At 35.7% G+C, this 17,316-nt stretch overlaps 1 protein-coding gene across 1 annotated transcript; it reads left to right on the top strand.

The window, feature by feature from the left end:
* The first annotated feature begins 2,401 nt into the window (after positions 1 to 2,401).
* On the top strand, positions 2,402 to 12,529 carry LOC117109309 (reticulocyte-binding protein 2 homolog a-like). The gene is made up of 6 exons (XM_033251585.1): positions 2,402 to 2,553; positions 4,588 to 4,651; positions 5,167 to 5,271; positions 9,719 to 9,913; positions 10,892 to 11,024; positions 11,535 to 12,529. The coding sequence occupies exons 1-6, from the start codon at positions 2,438 to 2,440 to the stop codon at positions 12,188 to 12,190; spliced, it is 1,269 nt and encodes a 422-aa protein (XP_033107476.1). The 5' UTR covers positions 2,402 to 2,437; the 3' UTR covers positions 12,191 to 12,529.
* Positions 12,530 to 17,316: the final 4,787 nt, after the last annotated feature.

Below are 17,316 nucleotides of genomic sequence, written 5' to 3'. Positions count from 1 at the left end.
GAATTACTGATGCCAGCGCCTTTGTACATTCTCAGGAATGTGGAAGGCGCCAGTATATTCGGAATCTAAAAAAAATAAATAAATAAATAAAAAATTTGTTATAAAATCCTTACCGATACCAATATGTTTAATTCTTAGTAAAGTGCATTCCCCACGGTGACACTGCCGATCCGAATAAAGATGACTTTACACAGCGTTTCAATGTGCTGAACACCAGCCACACACTTTCGCATTGGCGGCGCCAGCGTCTGAAATCTGGGGGATCCAGTGAGGGGGTGGGGGGGGAGGGGGAAGTTAAAATTTTAGGGGAGGGGGAAATATGTTTTTCTATAGAAGACCGGAAATATAAATATAACCCAGCTAGCAAAGCGACGTTGGCCCAACGTTGTTAAACGTTGGCAAGCGTCGGTAAAAGACGGGGTCGGTTATCTGACGTTGGTACGACGCTGGTGTTTGGTTGCAAAATTTGGTCGGAGACGTAACGTCAAACCAACATTGGAATTTAACGTTGGCCCAACGTATGAATATATTTGTCGATTTTCCGATGTCGTCCCAACGTTGGTAAGCCGTCGTAAATATTCAGTCTGACTACGTTGGTAAACGTCACAATTTGTCGAGCCTAGACCGTCATGGAAGCTCACTGGCTCCTGTGTAATTCATGTTGAGCCAACTGCAGACGAAAAGGTTACAATCTTTTCAGAGATAAGCTGGAAGAAAGTTTTAGACAGTGCCCATCAATGGAAGGATTTTAATACTGAGGAATGGAATTTAGCGGTCCTTGGCTTGCTTAACCGTTTTTCTTCTATCGTCGCTTCCAACCGTCTAGGCGTGTCTAGCCTAAAGAGGGCCTACATAGCAGGTCCATGAAAAGTCGTATATATTTGCACTAGTAATTAAAATTGTTTATTGAGCAGAGTCACACTGATAAACAATTGTACTACATTCGGCTGATGCATGCACCCCAGGCCAGCCATGATTGATGAAAACATTCTAGGAAATAGTACTTGGCCGGAAAACACTTTTATAATGATAGTAAAATTCATCATAATCACATCACAATTATATAGTTAAAATGAAGCATCAACACATTTCTTGTGATCTTTTAACAGGGATTTTCGGCAACCATCTAATTAGTAAGTGTGATACCACGAAAATAAAACTTAATAACATTGTCTTTGATATTTACTTACCTTTACCTACTTCTTGTGCCGAAAACCAAATCTTAACTTTACACGCTTTTTCTCATACTTATTCAAATTATTAAGGAAAGCGCAAACGAGTCGTGTATTACTGTATAGTTAATTCAAATGTTTGTGGACAGAGACACCGGCATCTAGCTATAAAATAAGATGTTCTCTGCATGTATGGTTCTAAAAAATAATTGTTACTACCAAAACTGTAACGTTATTATACTGTTCTTATAACATAGTATTGTCACCTGGGCCTGTATCTGTACATTTGTTATGGCATTAGAAATACTGTAAAATTTAATTGAACTATTGTCTTTTTGAAAGGCTAACCTAGAAATTGTATATCCAACCACATCGGTAAACGTTAGTGGAGGTTGGTGACAACAGTTGGCTAGCCACCAGGGCCATAATGAAAGCGCCGTTATCTTCATTGAAAGCGCCGTAATGCCATTCATTTTCAACCAATCACAGGTTTAGGATGACGCCAACAGGGTCATAATGAAAGCGCCGTTAACTTGTTACAAAAAAGGCGCCGTGATCATAATAAGAGCGCCGTAATCATAATGAAAGCGCTGTAATCATAATGAAAGCGCCGTAATCATAATGAAGCGCCGTCATGCTATTCACTTTTAACCAATCACAGGCTTAGGATTACGCCAACAGGGTCATAATATTACGGCGTTAACTTGTTCGATAAAAGCACCGCTTTATCTATAAAATCACAACATTAACCCCTTTACCCCTTTCCCTACGCCACTGCACCACAAGATCAAGGGTTTGATAATATTTATCGTACTTCTTATTAAGTTATAGTATCTAAATTTGGTACAAATATAACTATAGAGGGTTAAATTAAAAATTGAGGAAGCCAACTCAACTAAATGAAGCATTTTTTCAGAGTGATTAAGAAATGGAATTTTTTGCTATAGTAGGTTATTATCAGAGAAAGCATAAAACATGTTTAAAAATTACGTGAAAAAGCATTCAAATGTACACACATGAGAAAAGAGGCACTCACTTTATACGAGTTGATATTCCTGTGTGGTTACCGTGTTTATTCGAATAAACACAATTTGACAGTAATATTCCGTTTGTTTGAGTGGCTTAGGCCCATATCCATTTTACACCAACAAAGGCTCCTCTCCCTCTGAAAAACCTTTCTGTACTGATAGAGGGCGCATTACTTGTTACTATGGTAAATGAAGCCGTCTACCATATTTCGCTATCATGGACTTAAATAATGTTTGATGGGGCTATTTTATCCAGTATTATTAAGGTTTTTTTTCAATATGGGGCATGGTGCAAGTACAAATGTCAAAAAGGTTACTTTAAATGACCAATATGGCGATAATTATAGATCGGGGTAAGTGGTTATTCCCCTCTCTTGTTGTTGGTATGCCCTTCAACCAGGGTTCAAGGGAGGCCTAGGGCCTGGGTGGGAGTAGTAGTAGTAGGGGCCTAGCTGGGTTAGCTAGGTCGCCTAGGCCTAGCCCTAGTACGCGGTCAATACTCAGGTCGTTTTTGGAGACCTAGCTTAGGCCTAGGCTAGCCTAGGCCTAGAGAAGGATTAGCATGTCCGCCATTTGTGTAGATTCTGTACTGCTGCTGTTTTCATCCTCAAAGTACCCAACTCACCAGTTTTTGTAGCTTGTTTTATTTAAATACCAGGCCCTCCTACTAGGGTCTAGCCTAGGCCTAGCTTTTTAAACAGGCCAGTTTTTTTTTTTTTCTGTTTTTTTTTTTTTTTTTTTTTTTTTTTTTTTTTTTTTTTTTGGCATCAGCACTTTGTTAACTCATATTTAATTGTACACAATAAAAATTGTTTATCAAAATAAAAATAATCATGGTGGTAGCCTTTATATAATTTAGGACTGCAGTAGGCTGTAGCATCTGAAAAAAAAAAAAAAATATTTTATTGCTATGATTATAAAGGGATCAAATACTGTATGTGGAAACTTCCAATGAGACTATCAAAACAGTTTACTGTTTTTGTTGATTTAAAATTTTTACTCAAATGTTGTCAGCCAATTTATGGATCTATGCAAAAGGAATACAAACCGGGTATTAAGTTAAGAGATGCGTCATTTATTTGGCAATGAAATGTTTTCTTGTTTAATTTTAAATGGAATTTTAATAAGCAATTCAAATGTTCAACACAGACATAGGCCTAGATTAGCAGTTTTGATTAACTTAAATTGTAATGAAATAAACAGGTAGGCCTATATTTGTGAGTGGCATCACATGGGAGACAAGTACAATAAGTGAGGTAAATGTTCAAGCATGGGGCTATTAATAATAATAATAATAATAATAATAAATAAATAAAGAATGCCCAGCCTTAGCTTAGTTAACATTATTATATTTTTTTTTTTAGCCTGCTAAAGGATTCCCCCATTCAACGTTAATTCTGTCTATTCCAAGCATAGAGTTATCTCTATGATTCCAAGCGAATCATGTGGGTTTCATAAACTTATTTAAAGGTCTCTAGGTCATGTCAAAGTCGCTAGAAAGAAGCTAAAAAAAAAAAAATTTTTTTTCTTTCAAAAATAAATAAAATTTCTATTTCGGCCTAGCGACTTTTTATACAGATATAAAAATAGTTGAAATCTAAGATTTTAATAATTATTACGATTTTCGGCTAGGCTCACATGCAGAAGTTAAGAAGCGGCTGGAAAATCAATTGCGGAAATTATCAAGGGAATATCCCGATGACGTAGCGCGCTATGGTGAAACTGATTGGATGCTGCTGGATACCGCTTACACGCCCAAAGTTTCACAGGATCAATTTGTCATGTCACCTTCGTTCCCATGCTAATTTTATCGTTGATTTATTGAGCTAAAGCATTATTTTATAATAAGACATTAAAAACATTTAATAAAAAAATTATGCTGTACAAAAGATTTACTAGTTTTAGATTCTTAAAAATTAGCGCTTTTAATTAGCAAAAATGACATCATTTTTCATAATTTTTCCCTTGGGGGCGGTAGACTTTGTTTATTTTTATAGAGAACTCTAATTATTTCGTGATCCTGTAATTAACGAAATAAGCATCGTTTATCATAATTTTTTTTATTTTATCATAATAGTTAAACTTTTATTAGTAAACTCAATCAAATTCTCCAAGATTCATTTTAAATAGTTGGCCTGGGATCCCTAACTACATGTATGTACTATTTTTGTTTTAGCCTGCTTTTGTAGGCCTACAGAATAAAACGGCAATGAAAAAATCTTCCTAATTTTTACGGAACTCCGGACGAACCCCCCGAACCCCCCTAAATACGGCCTGATACAGTATTGATAAAATATATATTATGTGATGTGATATTTAGTGTTAATTAGTTTACACTAAGACAATATTATCAATGTTATTTTTTTTGCACATTTGTTTTGTTACAGGTGGACAAGGTCAAACTCAGATGGATGTATTGTTGAGACAAGTTTGAACTCAAGTAAAACAAAGGTAAACCTTATAAATGCATTAGCTTTAGTTACAATTTCACATAATTTGAACGTAACATATTTTATATTTTCAATTGTTTTTGTATTGTAATATTTTATGTAAAGGTGCTGACTTGCATTGTGCCAATTGTGGGCTGGCAGTTAACGCTGTGGTTGAGGTTCAAGCACTGAACCCTGAGGTTGAAGGTTGAAACCTCTTTCTGTGTAATTTCGCTTGTGTCCTTGGGCAAGGTACTTTATCGCGATCGTATCTCTCCACACAGAAATACCTTTCCGCTAAGCCCTGCACACCCCTTAGATATTTTTTTTTAAGGTCCCACAAAACGACAAACAGACATACACGCGTGCATTTGTGGGACAAGTCGTGTGTTTGTAGGACACGCACATTTCTGGCCCTCTTCTGATTGGTCAGTTTTTAAGTTTGGTTGGCAGTCTAGAAAGGTCCATTCATGGATGGCTAGCTGTAACATTATAGAATTCATTAATTTCTTTGATATATTCGGTTGTTATTTTAAGATTGAACTCATGGATCAGCAACGGACGGAGTTGAAGGAGCTTTTGAGGACTAGTGAAGAAAATTTGAAAGAATCTCAAAATATGAACCTGGAGATTCAAAAACAGGTATGTTTAATATTCAGTACATTATATTTAGCCAATGAATGGGTAAGTGGTGAATCGTCAGAGTAGGCTCTACTGTAGGAGACTAGGATACATCATGGAGGGGAGCAAAGTCAGTCCGACAGCAGTGCCTGACAGTTTTTGTGGAAGCCAATAGGCCCTAGTTCAATCGAATGGTGGAATAATGCTAGCACTCAAAACCTGTGTACTTTGTGTCATTTAATCTATTCTGAGATGATTTAGAATGTATTAGGCATTCAAATAACTTCATTTAGCTTCAAGGTAGTATAAAGTATTATTAAATTTCATTCATGTTAACACATTCACTGCGCATAACTGGTAGTACCGGGTAGAAAAAAATGTTGTTTGAATTGCGCGTCACCGGTAGTACCGGGTATATGAAAATATTTAATTGAAAAATTTGCCTGTAGTGCACGCGCCCCTGTATAGTTGTTTTCTCTGAACTAGAGGCAATTTCCACGTGGAAGTAGTATAGGCTACAAAATGGCAAGAACACGGCCTCACAGCAGACCAAATCTTTGCTGATTCGGGCAGCGAGGATGATTTTGATTTGGAAGATGCATGTAATTTGTTTCCAACATTGACTATGATAATGCAGACAGCGATTCCATATACGAAACCGATGATTTGCTCGATTTTTGGGCCCAGCACAGGGCCAAGATGACAATGCTGTGATTGTAGATTCTGGTGTTGAGTCTGACGATGATGCGGGTGATTTGGACAATATAATGTTTGCAGTCAAGCAGTTTTATTTCATGGAAAAAATCATTATTGTTACAATTATTTACAAACTGAATTATATGGAGTATAAATGAACAATTGTTGCAAAAAAAAGGCATGTTACAGTGATTTTTTTGAAAATGTCATGTTTTTTCCCGATGCTGCCGACAAACGTTAAATTGTTAAATTGACTATTTATGATTTTATTCATTTTATGTATCTTTATCATTATCCAGTGAAAAAACATATAAGCATTTCTTGGAGAAAAAGTTGGTTTTTTTTTTTTGACAAAATTTATGAAAAAAAGGAAATCCAATATGGCCACCATGTAAAATACCAAATTTCAATTTTCCCCCATAGGCCAACCTCTTGCCCACCCCAACACATAAAAAGAATTTCACAAAAACCTCTTTATAGTATTTTTTTTGGCATTGATTTAAAAATCACCTTTTTTCCTCAAAAAGAGGCCCAGTGCAGGGGGTATTTACCTGCAAAAGTTAAAGGGTTAAGCCAAAAAATAAGGGCTATTTCTCACCATTAGGTCTTTCCATCAGCATTCTCGGACTTTTTCAGCTGAATTAAATTGGCATGTAGCCAATGCCTACGTCACCGATGATGTAATGGTTGCTGTGCGATGTTGCTCAGCAAATGATTGTTCCGATGAGTCTTGCCTGACAGGGGCCTGGCCTTTTCACTGGTAGTACCACCGTGAGGTCCAAATTATTTCAGACAACTCATTGTAAAATATGGTGCAGAAAAAATGTTTGTTTTTACAAATGAATGGTAAATCTCCTCACGTGTGGCAAACAAAAATGTTTTTGGCTGTACCACCATCATTAAAAGATCTCAACAGAGAGGTTTCGTACGTGAACAAGTACGTGTACGCATACGTTTAGCTATCCGTAGTTTGTATTTATGCTGTGTTTTCGCAATGACAGTGAAATTTAAGTGTAGGACCTCTCCTAGCCAAGGCTATTTCGTTTTCTTCTCTCATCATGCTTTTCAAAATTAGATTTTGGCATGGCCTAAAGTTTTGGTATGTAAGGTTTTGGAAATTGGAAGTGATAGTCGAATACTCCTTCCCGTTGTTACCCAGAAGAGTTGGTTACTTTGCGACCCAAAAATGCTTGTCTATTGTTATAAGCTAGGCCAAGGGAGGCCCCTAGCTAGGCCTAGGCTTGCAGGAAATTACCAACACCGCCAAGCGTTTTTTAATACCCCAAAATGAGACGCATCCTATCGTGAATTGCAGTTTCCAAAAGTCACAAAAATGGCACGTACATATTAATGATGCATTTATTTTTTAAACTTACTGTAAAATGTGCGGGGAAAAAATGAAGATCGTACTAGAAATCAAAAATTTTCCTACGCGTTGTTTTTCACTTACGTGTAGTGAGCGGATAGCAACCGGTGTATGACGTCATAATGATGACGTATACGTCACACTAACTGTATTCGTTCGCATGCGAAACCTCCCTATTGTCAGTGAATAACTACATATTGTTAGACCGACTGGAAATAAACTTTCACAATACAGGCCTCCCTCCAATAAAGGATCACTTTTAGGACCAGGGTTTTTTTAGTGGTCTTTAGCAGCTTTTGTCTGCTCTATTTAGAATACCTCTAATTAAAGACCGGCACTAAAAGTGGTCTTTAAATATCTCTGTTTAGAGGGAAATTGAGAACTGATATATTAAATTTATGATTGTTTTATTCCAAGTATTTTTAGAACGGATGTACTGTATAGTAATACTGTATACTGTTATTTATACTTAATATACAATTTCCCAGTAGTCAGCAAACTGTGTGAAGCGACACACAAGCTTCCATGAGCAAAATTCTACCCTATACCAAATATCGCCATATCATCAAACATTATGTTCTGAATGATACACCCAGAACTAAAAGTGCACTTAATTTGTGTCAATAAAATGAGTTTATGATATAATAATATCTTAAATTAGATATAAGGCAAAAGTCACGGTAAGGGTTGCAGTCACTGACTCATAAAATCAGAAATTGGAGGGTAGGCAGTGGCAGATTGGAGCATACCACTATTTGAGAATGATCCATTTTAGATTAAGCTCTCATTCCATCACTGACTGTTTATGCAAATATGGCACTGTGAACAAAATGTTAGTGTTATTAACACATTTACTGCTAAGCCTTTTTTCCTAATTTCATCCCATATGCCACGGCATAAAGGACGCCACCATAAAGAAAAATCATTCCAATCAACTGTAATGAAACACCAACAAACTAACATCCTGGTAGCCCTGAGATAACCCCGTCAAGTGTGAACTTGTGTCCCTGGCAGCAAATGTGTTAAAACATAGTGTACAGTGAATAATAATAGGTAAAGGATGGAAATTATGTACAAATATAGAAAACCATATGTCAACAGACATTAAAATTTTATGATATTGCAGATGTAAAATTACAAAGGGAAGTATCAACATTTAATTTATTCATTGTCAACATCCAAGCTTTGTTGTGAATATTTATAATAAATTAAATTATTATTTTTGTAAAATGTACATTATTGTATTTTTGTAAAATATTATTACTAGTTAAAATCTAATATAGGCTGACCCATAATTGACTAGCCCCATAGCCAAGTTTAGTGTAACATCACCCTTGTATTAAAAAATTATGCAAAGATTATTATCTATTTTTGATATTAATCATGTATTAAACTATGTTAAAGACAAATTTTCTAATTAGAAGATTTTGGATTGGATTGGATTGGATTTATTCAGTGTAAACACCAAAGATAGCCCACGAAAGTCTAGAAGAAGACCAGTGGAGTCCTCCTGGGGGTGAGTGGGCAGTACACTGGGAGACAATCCCCTACTCTCTTCCGAAGAGTGTACTGCGTTCTTTAACATGCACATGGGCCATAAATGCACATGAGACCAATGGCTCAAACGTCTCATCCGAAAGACGGTGCGCTATTGTAACTTATATTTCAGCCCTCCAGCTGAAACACAAGGAGAGGCAGTGATGGGAATGAACTGGGGACCTAGAGATGTCCACGGTTCAGCGTATACACAGTGGCTACCACCAGATTAGCTGACTGAGCTAAGCTGCTCTCTTTTGATACAGCAGGAATGGAATTTATAAATTCATGATAGTCGTCAAAACTGTAACGAGGGGGCACTATTACAGTAATAGTGAGTGATGTCAGAGATGTAGATAGGCACTTAAGTTTGGTGCATTTCATGCAAAATTTTAGTATTTCAACAACTAGATTTTATGTTGGTAGGCAATTGTAGTTCGTATAGTAAGAAGTATTTAATAGTAGATTTGCTTTTATTATACACCAAACTAAGGATACAAATATATGTGGGTACATGTTGGCCAATTTTGGGCACAAGTTGTCCTAAATTTGTATACAGGTTTCGCCAAAGTGTGTACGAGTTGGCATAGGTATTGCTTTCTGCACCTGTTGACCAGAATGATTATTAATTTTCTTCCTTCACCACACAAACATCTATCAGCCTACAATCAAATATAAATAGTCTGGTATTAACTTCCTTGATTGGCTTGTTTTGGAATGTTACAATGTTCTGTACATAATTTAATGTGCTCATAAGAAGAAGTGAAATAATGATTTAGGGGAGGAGTTCACTTGCCCCTGTCCCCCAAATGTATATGATGTCACAGGATCGATGAGATGTCTGAAAGTTTTTCATTTTGTTTTCTGTAGATGGCAGAGGTTGAAGGCACAAACTTTGAGCTACGAGACAAAGTGTCAGAGTTAGAGCAAATTGTAGAGTCACTACAGGCTCAGGTGGCACGGAATCAAGAAGAAGATCTCACTGAAACACTGGCAGCAAAAGACCTAAATATTGAACAGTTACAAAAACAGGCAAACAGCTATCTTGAGGAAAAGGAAAAGCTAGTATGTGTGTCTTCTGTCTTTTTTAACCATCTTCATCAGGGGAAGATTTGGGGAGCAACCTGCTACTGATTTTAATACCAAGTGTTATCCATCCAGCAGTGATAATATGTTTGACCCTTATTAATTGATAACCATTATTTGTATAAATTATTAATATTGTAATACCAAGGATACTTTTTTAAATAATTTCGAGCCCTTGAGTTTTAGGAGGATGCATCTGTGTTTGTTTAAAGTTCAGTATTCATCAATTCACCATTAATTGAATTAAATTTCACATTCTCATGTTCTGGTTTATTGTTATTGGTACTCGAGTAATTAAGAAGACAGATTTTGTGGTCACAGCTGGTAAAGAGCCAATATAATTGTTAATTTGCATTATTGCTTTTTCAGTAGGTTCAATAACAAACATTTATGAAAGTAATCACTCTGTAGAGTGTATTCCTCCCCCTTTGTCTGAATACTGAACAGTACGCAGGGCGTGTATGAGGGGCGATTCCATTGTTTTCCGCCTTATGCCTGAATACCAAATAATATGTGGGAAGGCCATTCGGTTATATTTTTTTTTTTTGCTCGGGGTACAAAAATTGAATTTCTGTGAACTTAACCTTGTCCTTTGACATTTTCTTCCCAAAAATGTAATCATCTTTTTCTTTGAATATTATGTACCATGGAATTAAATTTTATGATGATCCATTCATTAGTTTTTGCATAATCTTGCTAACAGACGGACAGACAGACAGACAGCTGTTAATACATAACCTCCTTTGGCGGAGGTACAGTAATAATAATCTGTATCAAAAGTTTTGGAATTGTAGATATTAAACTTGGATAGATGATTAATTGAGCTAAAACTCGACAAATTATATGCAAAATAATCCTAACAACCTTCCTATTATTGTTTTTTTCTTTATTGCTTTTCCCACTTCAGCTGTAAAAAATCATATATTCTATGTGCACTTATAAATATTTTTTCATTAGAAAGCAAAATACAGAAAACGTTTGAATGCTCTGAAGACACAAGTAGCTGAGGTTAAACAAGAAGGGTCTCTAAACATGTATAAATTGAGGCAAGAAATTGAGATGTTGGAAGAAGAAAACTATAAACTTACAGGTATTCTTAATAATGATCAAGTAGATCGAAACATTGAATCTCATAATGTCTCTGTCTCTTGTCGGAGTTACTGTCTTTTTGTTTTATTTAAAACTAATAATTGGATCCTCTGGTTTTTTACAGGTATCCAATTGTTGTATAAAGCTGGTTGTGTTTTTGAGTATCAGGGGAGGATCCTGGGGAACATTGGGGTTAGCTCCTCTCTACCCCCACCCCCACACATTATACTTCAGAACAGACTAAGTTTCAATTTAAATTCCATGTACCAGCATTTATGTTCAAACATTTTCTAAACAAACATCTGAATACCATGTCATATGGTCCTTATCAAGATTTTTCTCTGGTTCCAGCCCTGAATAGTGTAATAACATAATGGCCCTTTGATAACTGCTGTTTTTTTTTTTTTTTGTGTATGTTAAATTTAACAGTACAGTGGTTTTTTTTTGTGTGTGTGTTAAATTTAACAGTACAGTAAACTTAAAACTTCTTTTTTGCCATCCAATTTCACAGCAAAACTTGACAGAGCGAGTTCAGCATCAAAAAGTAGACAACACAAAGAGGAGAGCAAGAACCATGGAAATGATGAAGCAAGTATTACTGATTGGGAAGATAGCCGCACCAAGGTCATACTCCAACTGTCTACGCAGCTCTCCATGCAACAAGAAAAAATTGAAGAATTACAAAATATTTTGGAAGAGAAAGAACGATTGATTAAAGAACATGCTAAATCGCTGCAACATAAACATGATGGTTTGAGACAGATTTCGCCTCAGACTATTAATTCAGGAAAATTTTCAAATGAAAGAAAAGAAAAAAGTGCTGATCCAGAATTCCATCAAGGAACTAGGTTCACTCAAAGATGGAAATCATCATCAAATACTGATGAAACTTATGATTTCAATGAAACTGTTGAGGAAACATCGCACATTGATACTAATCATGAAATGGTTGGCAGTATGCGTGTAACTTCTGCAACTTCTCTAACGTCAGGTCTTTCAGATATTTCTTTACCTGATCAGACTTTTCAACAGACTGCCGAAAGAAGGAGGCGGAAAAAACATTCTAAATATTCAAGCCGTCAAATGTCTGCCGAAAGCTGTGACTCTGGCGTGTATTCCGGGTCCAGAAACAGTGCCCACAAGGTTCCACAACTGGAATGTAATTGATTGTATTGTTAAATGTACTGTAACATGAAACGGTAGCTACAAGGTGTTCAGTTGACAAAGCAAGCAATTCAATGTGAAGTATAACTTGACCATCTGGCAGTATTTCCAATAAAAATATTAATTTATTGTTATCCTTCCACGAATATCCAAGAATACATCTAAAGTTTTATAAAACGTTTTTCTAACTGTTAAAGTCTTTCCAGTCTTAAAACATTGTTTTTAGAGGAACATGCTATGTTGGCTAAATATATTATGAAATAAAGTACAGTCTTTTTAATCTTTATAACAAAGGTTTGTTCTAACATCTGCATATAATAATAAATAATAAACTATGCAGAATGTTTCTATTGTATTTATTGTTTTGTCTAAAAGAGGAGAATGAGCAAAGAGAGAATGTAATTTGGGATATTGGACATCAGCATAGACACAGTTTAGCTAAAAGGTGAATTCCCCTGAAACTTCGGACTTTGTTGCATTTTAAGAAAATTTTCCATACAAGTGTATGGTACAGTAATACTACTATACTTGTGGGCATATAGAAACAAGCGGGGTGATGTTATATTATAGGGAAAGGATAGTTGTTAGTGTATACTTCTTTGGACACTGTCAATTATGAATAGGGGCCTACAATTTTTTTTTTTTTTTTCTTATAAAGACTTGATTCAAACATTTTAATAAGCAATCCACTGATACTAAAAAGAAGTGCTCTTAAGAAACAATATTGGGCTTCTGTGTGGTCGCGTACCGGTACAAAGAGGTATGTTAATGAGAAATATACAGCTACCTTAAATTTTCGCCGAATTGCTAAACGTATGAGAAAATTGTTGACTTCTGTTTCTCGGTCGTTCAAACTTTGTGAATTTTGCTTTCCAGCATTATCTATTCTATCGACAGTCGCCAAAAGCAATTTGAATGACTATTGGTTAAAATTTACTTCTATAACAAAAGCCTTGCGTCTTTAAGAGAATTATTAGAACAGTCTATTTTCGAAACGTCGAGATATTATCAACACAGCAGTTCTTTTCTGAACTGTTCACGTTGTGTACCGCAAGTTTTCTATTACTAATTACTAATTATTCACCATGCAAACCTTTAAACAATGATTTACTGTTATTTACCTAAGCTTAGTAGACATGCCATTCTACTGTAATTCTCTCATCTTTGGCTAAGAAAATATTGTAGTCAGGCAGTCCTCCTTGGACTTACACAAAAGGAGAAAAGTTTGGGTACTGGTAATACGTTAACAGGAAATGGCCCAATTATAATTTTTAGGCGCCAGTGGGCTTCGCCCCTGGACCTCAATGACCTCCTTTGGAAAAGTCGCAATCCCTCAGACAGCTAACCCCCTTGAATGTATACTTGACGACAACCTTAGAATAAGGATAGCAGAGAGGGAAGTATTATGTTGGTGGTATATGAAATGGTCCAATAAGCTTGCCCGCTTTTTTTCACTTTGGTTTATTATTGAATAAACTGTTATAGAGTTTATCTACGAGGCTTAAGGAGTGGATCTGTGACGAGAAAAAAAAATAATAATATGAATATCTCACAAAATTTGAACATTGGGATTGGAAAGCATATCTTAACCACCAAATATATGTCGTGTAAAATCAATAGATAAAACAAAACAAAACATAAATAAAAAAATAAAAATAAGAAAAAACACCATTAAATATTACAAAATACTTGAAACTAGTAAATTAGGCCTTGTGATAAGAAATGTTATTGGGTGATCATTCACTTCCCGGCCATTTTGAATGGTTTTTGGACAATATCCAAGTTTCGATTCAACTAGTTTTAGAAATGCAAACATGCGCGCCCATAATAAATTACGATCAACTTTTCGTGACGCAGCAGTTCTCTATGGATGGGGAACATTAAATGTCAATTAAATAAGTAGGCCAATCTTAGGCTTATGCCTACTTACCAACCAGCAACTATCTTCTATCTTAATAATTACACTAGGTTTCCCTGTAATTAGAGACCCCTCCAATTAAAGACCACCTGTGGCGGCTTCGTGGGGGCGCCGACCCGGTCACTCCCCCCTCCCCCTATTTAAAATTACAAAATGGAGAAAGAAGGAAAATTATAATCAAGTTTAGGTCTGAGAGTGCCAATTCCGGCACTTAGCTAGAAGTGACAATCATAAATTTTCTTAGCTTAGCATGGTCGGGCTGATGTGGTCTTAATTCCCCATAGTAAAAGTCTTCTCTCTGGGCCCCATTTGGATTCCTGGTTCCGCCACTGACCACCTCTAACTAAAGACCACTTTTCATCCCAAATTAGCAAATGTCTTATATATATAATAGGCCTATTATTCTAGAAACCAAAACTGCTAATAGACCAAACCCAGGCCACAGAATGGTCTTTATTTGGAGGGGGAGACTTGTGTAAATTGCTTCTATTTTATCAGCCTTGTAAGTAGTGCAGGTAGGCCCCACTTGTTAAGTCATGGTAGTTGTTGAATAGTACGATGTAATACCAATAGGCCTATTATTATTAGGCCTATATTGTGTCACCTACACGTACTAGTTTTTTTTTTAACGAATGACGTAAAGGCCTATATCATCTCTTCACTCTCAACAGTTTCGGACGTAAGACGCGCACCTCTCTTTAAAGGCACTCGGTTTTCAGTGTTTTACGTGTAGGTACCGTATGTGGTGGTGTCAACAAAGAAGGGATATAGAAGATGGGTATTCACGGTGGCATAACAATTTGTACATCATTATTGTGATTTTGCCAAAGGCATCTAGGTAGAAGAGAAAATAAATATTTTTTATTGATGAATGTAAACAGTGTAGAAGTATGAAGAAAACCATAAAAATTACGAAGTAAATTACAAAATGAAAATGCAAAAAAAAAGTTGGATACACCGCACCAAGGCCAAAAACATTAAATTTGCAATGTAAGCTTTTCAATTAATGCGTGGGCTTAATCGGGATCACAAATGTGCTCGGGACAATTAACTACTTTCGTTTTGCTTTGTAAACCAAATTATTTGGAGATACAATAAATGATAATATTTTAATAGCGCATCATGAAAAAATGCATTAACCATACAGAAAGTCCTTGATAGAAACAGCTCCTGAGACAGTTCTATAAATCTTCATGAGGTTCAATCAGAATAGGTGTTCTTGTAACCAAGAAAAAATAAAGTAAAACTCTTTTCCCTGAGCCCTATAGTGAGACTTACTTTAAGATGTGTAAAATGTTTGTCTTATGAAAGGGATTGCCAATTTCACGTTCATATTGTCGAACTTGATAAAATCAACTCAGGCGATACTTTTATACGTCCTCATTGTCGCAGATTTAAACTATTATTATTATTTATATTATTATTATTATTATTATTATTATTACATGGGGGGGGGGGCCACCGACCCAGGCATCCTCTATTCAAAATTCTTTACAAAATGGAATTTAAAAAAATTATAATCATGTTTAGGTCTGAGAGTGCCATTTCCGGCATGTTAAAGTGCCATAATTATACATTGTCCTACCTCAGCATGGTCAGGCTGAGGTGGTTTAGACTCCCCATAGTCAAAGTCACTACCTGGGCCCCCTTTATTTTGAATTCCTGGATCCGCGCCACTGACCACCTCTAATTAAAGACAAATTTTCACCCCAAATTAGCAAATGTCTTATCTTTTTATTATAATTAGAGACCAAAACTACAAATAGACCATAGAAACCAGGCGACAGAATGATTTTTCTTTGGAGAGTTGACCTGTAAATTGTTTCGATTTTATCAGCCTTTAAATAGTGCAGACTGACCCCACTTGTTATATCATGGTAGTTGTTGATCCGGTGAAATACCAGGCCTATTAATTAGGCCTATATTGTGTTTATGAAACATATTGTGAGAAAACAAGAGAGGCACTCATCAAGTTCTATAGGCCTAAATGTTGTAGAATTAGCCTACGTTGCAGTATAAGAATGTAAAAATTCATAATTATCCTTATCAACACCAGCATTGTTTCAACGAATGACGTATCTTCACTCTCAAAAAAGTTTCGGACGTAAGACGCCCACTTCTCTAAAATTTAAGGCACTCGATTTTCAATGTGTTACGTGTGGGTACCGTATGTGGTGGTGTGAACAAAGAAGGAATACAGATGGGTGTTTACGGTGGCAAAACAATTTGTGCATCATTATTATGATTTTGCCAAAAGCATCTATGTGGAAGAGAAAATTAAAATATCTCAATTCAATTCAAAATTCTATTCAGTCAACATTTATTTGGTACTCAAAACAAATTACAACAGAAGTAACCAAAAAGTACACATAAGAAAACAGTTTCTGTCGGTGTGTACGTACCCCTTTTACAAAATACAAACATGCAGTACTGTAATAAAAAATATTGAGAAAAAAAAAAATTTTAAAGATAATATTAGACCTTTGTAAGTTTACAAAAGAATAGCCTAAATATACCAAGTATAACATTTAAATAGGCTGAAATTGTCTACATTCTTAGGCTGAAATTGTCTACAATCGATGGCTAGGACAAGTGTAAGAATATGTTTTCTTGTAACCAAGAAAAAACGAAGTTAAACTATTTTCCCGTAGTCTCATAGTGAGACTTACTTTAAGACCTGCGTTATGTTTGTCTTATGAAATGAAGGGATTGCTAATTTGGCGTTGATAATTGTTGAACTTGATAAAATCAACACAGACAATACACCTGCTAACGAACGAAACTGTCGTCTCAGTTTCCATATTAACTTGTTTTATTGTTTGTGAAAACACTACGTATAGCACTTAGTATACATTTTAAAATGTTTGGCGACTGTCTCTTTAATTTAGTTCAATAAGGAATTAGTAACTAGAGCCAACAACTTCTCAGACATGCTGTTGTTTTAGATTCCAAGTCTCGTGATCGGCCATCCATCGATGTGCTGGAGGAGGAAGTGCTTAACCTAATGAAGGAAATATTTAGGCCTATATATTATGTCACTTTAGAATCAATCATTTTTTATCGACAAGGGCTATTGAATTACGTCGATACCTTTATACGTCCTCATTGCCGCAGATTTAAACTAACTACCTGCAGTATCGGAAAAGCCATTGCTCTTATTCTGATTTTTTTTTTCTTTTTTCTTGCATATATTTTTCCTATCTTTTTGCAC

The sequence above is a fragment of the Anneissia japonica genome, unplaced genomic scaffold, assembly GCF_011630105.1.
Source record: "Anneissia japonica isolate Jap-2015-1 unplaced genomic scaffold, ASM1163010v1 scaffold26_len2425191_cov177, whole genome shotgun sequence".
NCBI classification, from domain to species: domain Eukaryota; kingdom Metazoa; phylum Echinodermata; class Crinoidea; order Comatulida; family Comatulidae; genus Anneissia; species Anneissia japonica.
Note: the sequence above shows the minus strand (reverse complement) of the source record. Positions and strands in the feature narration are given on the sequence as shown.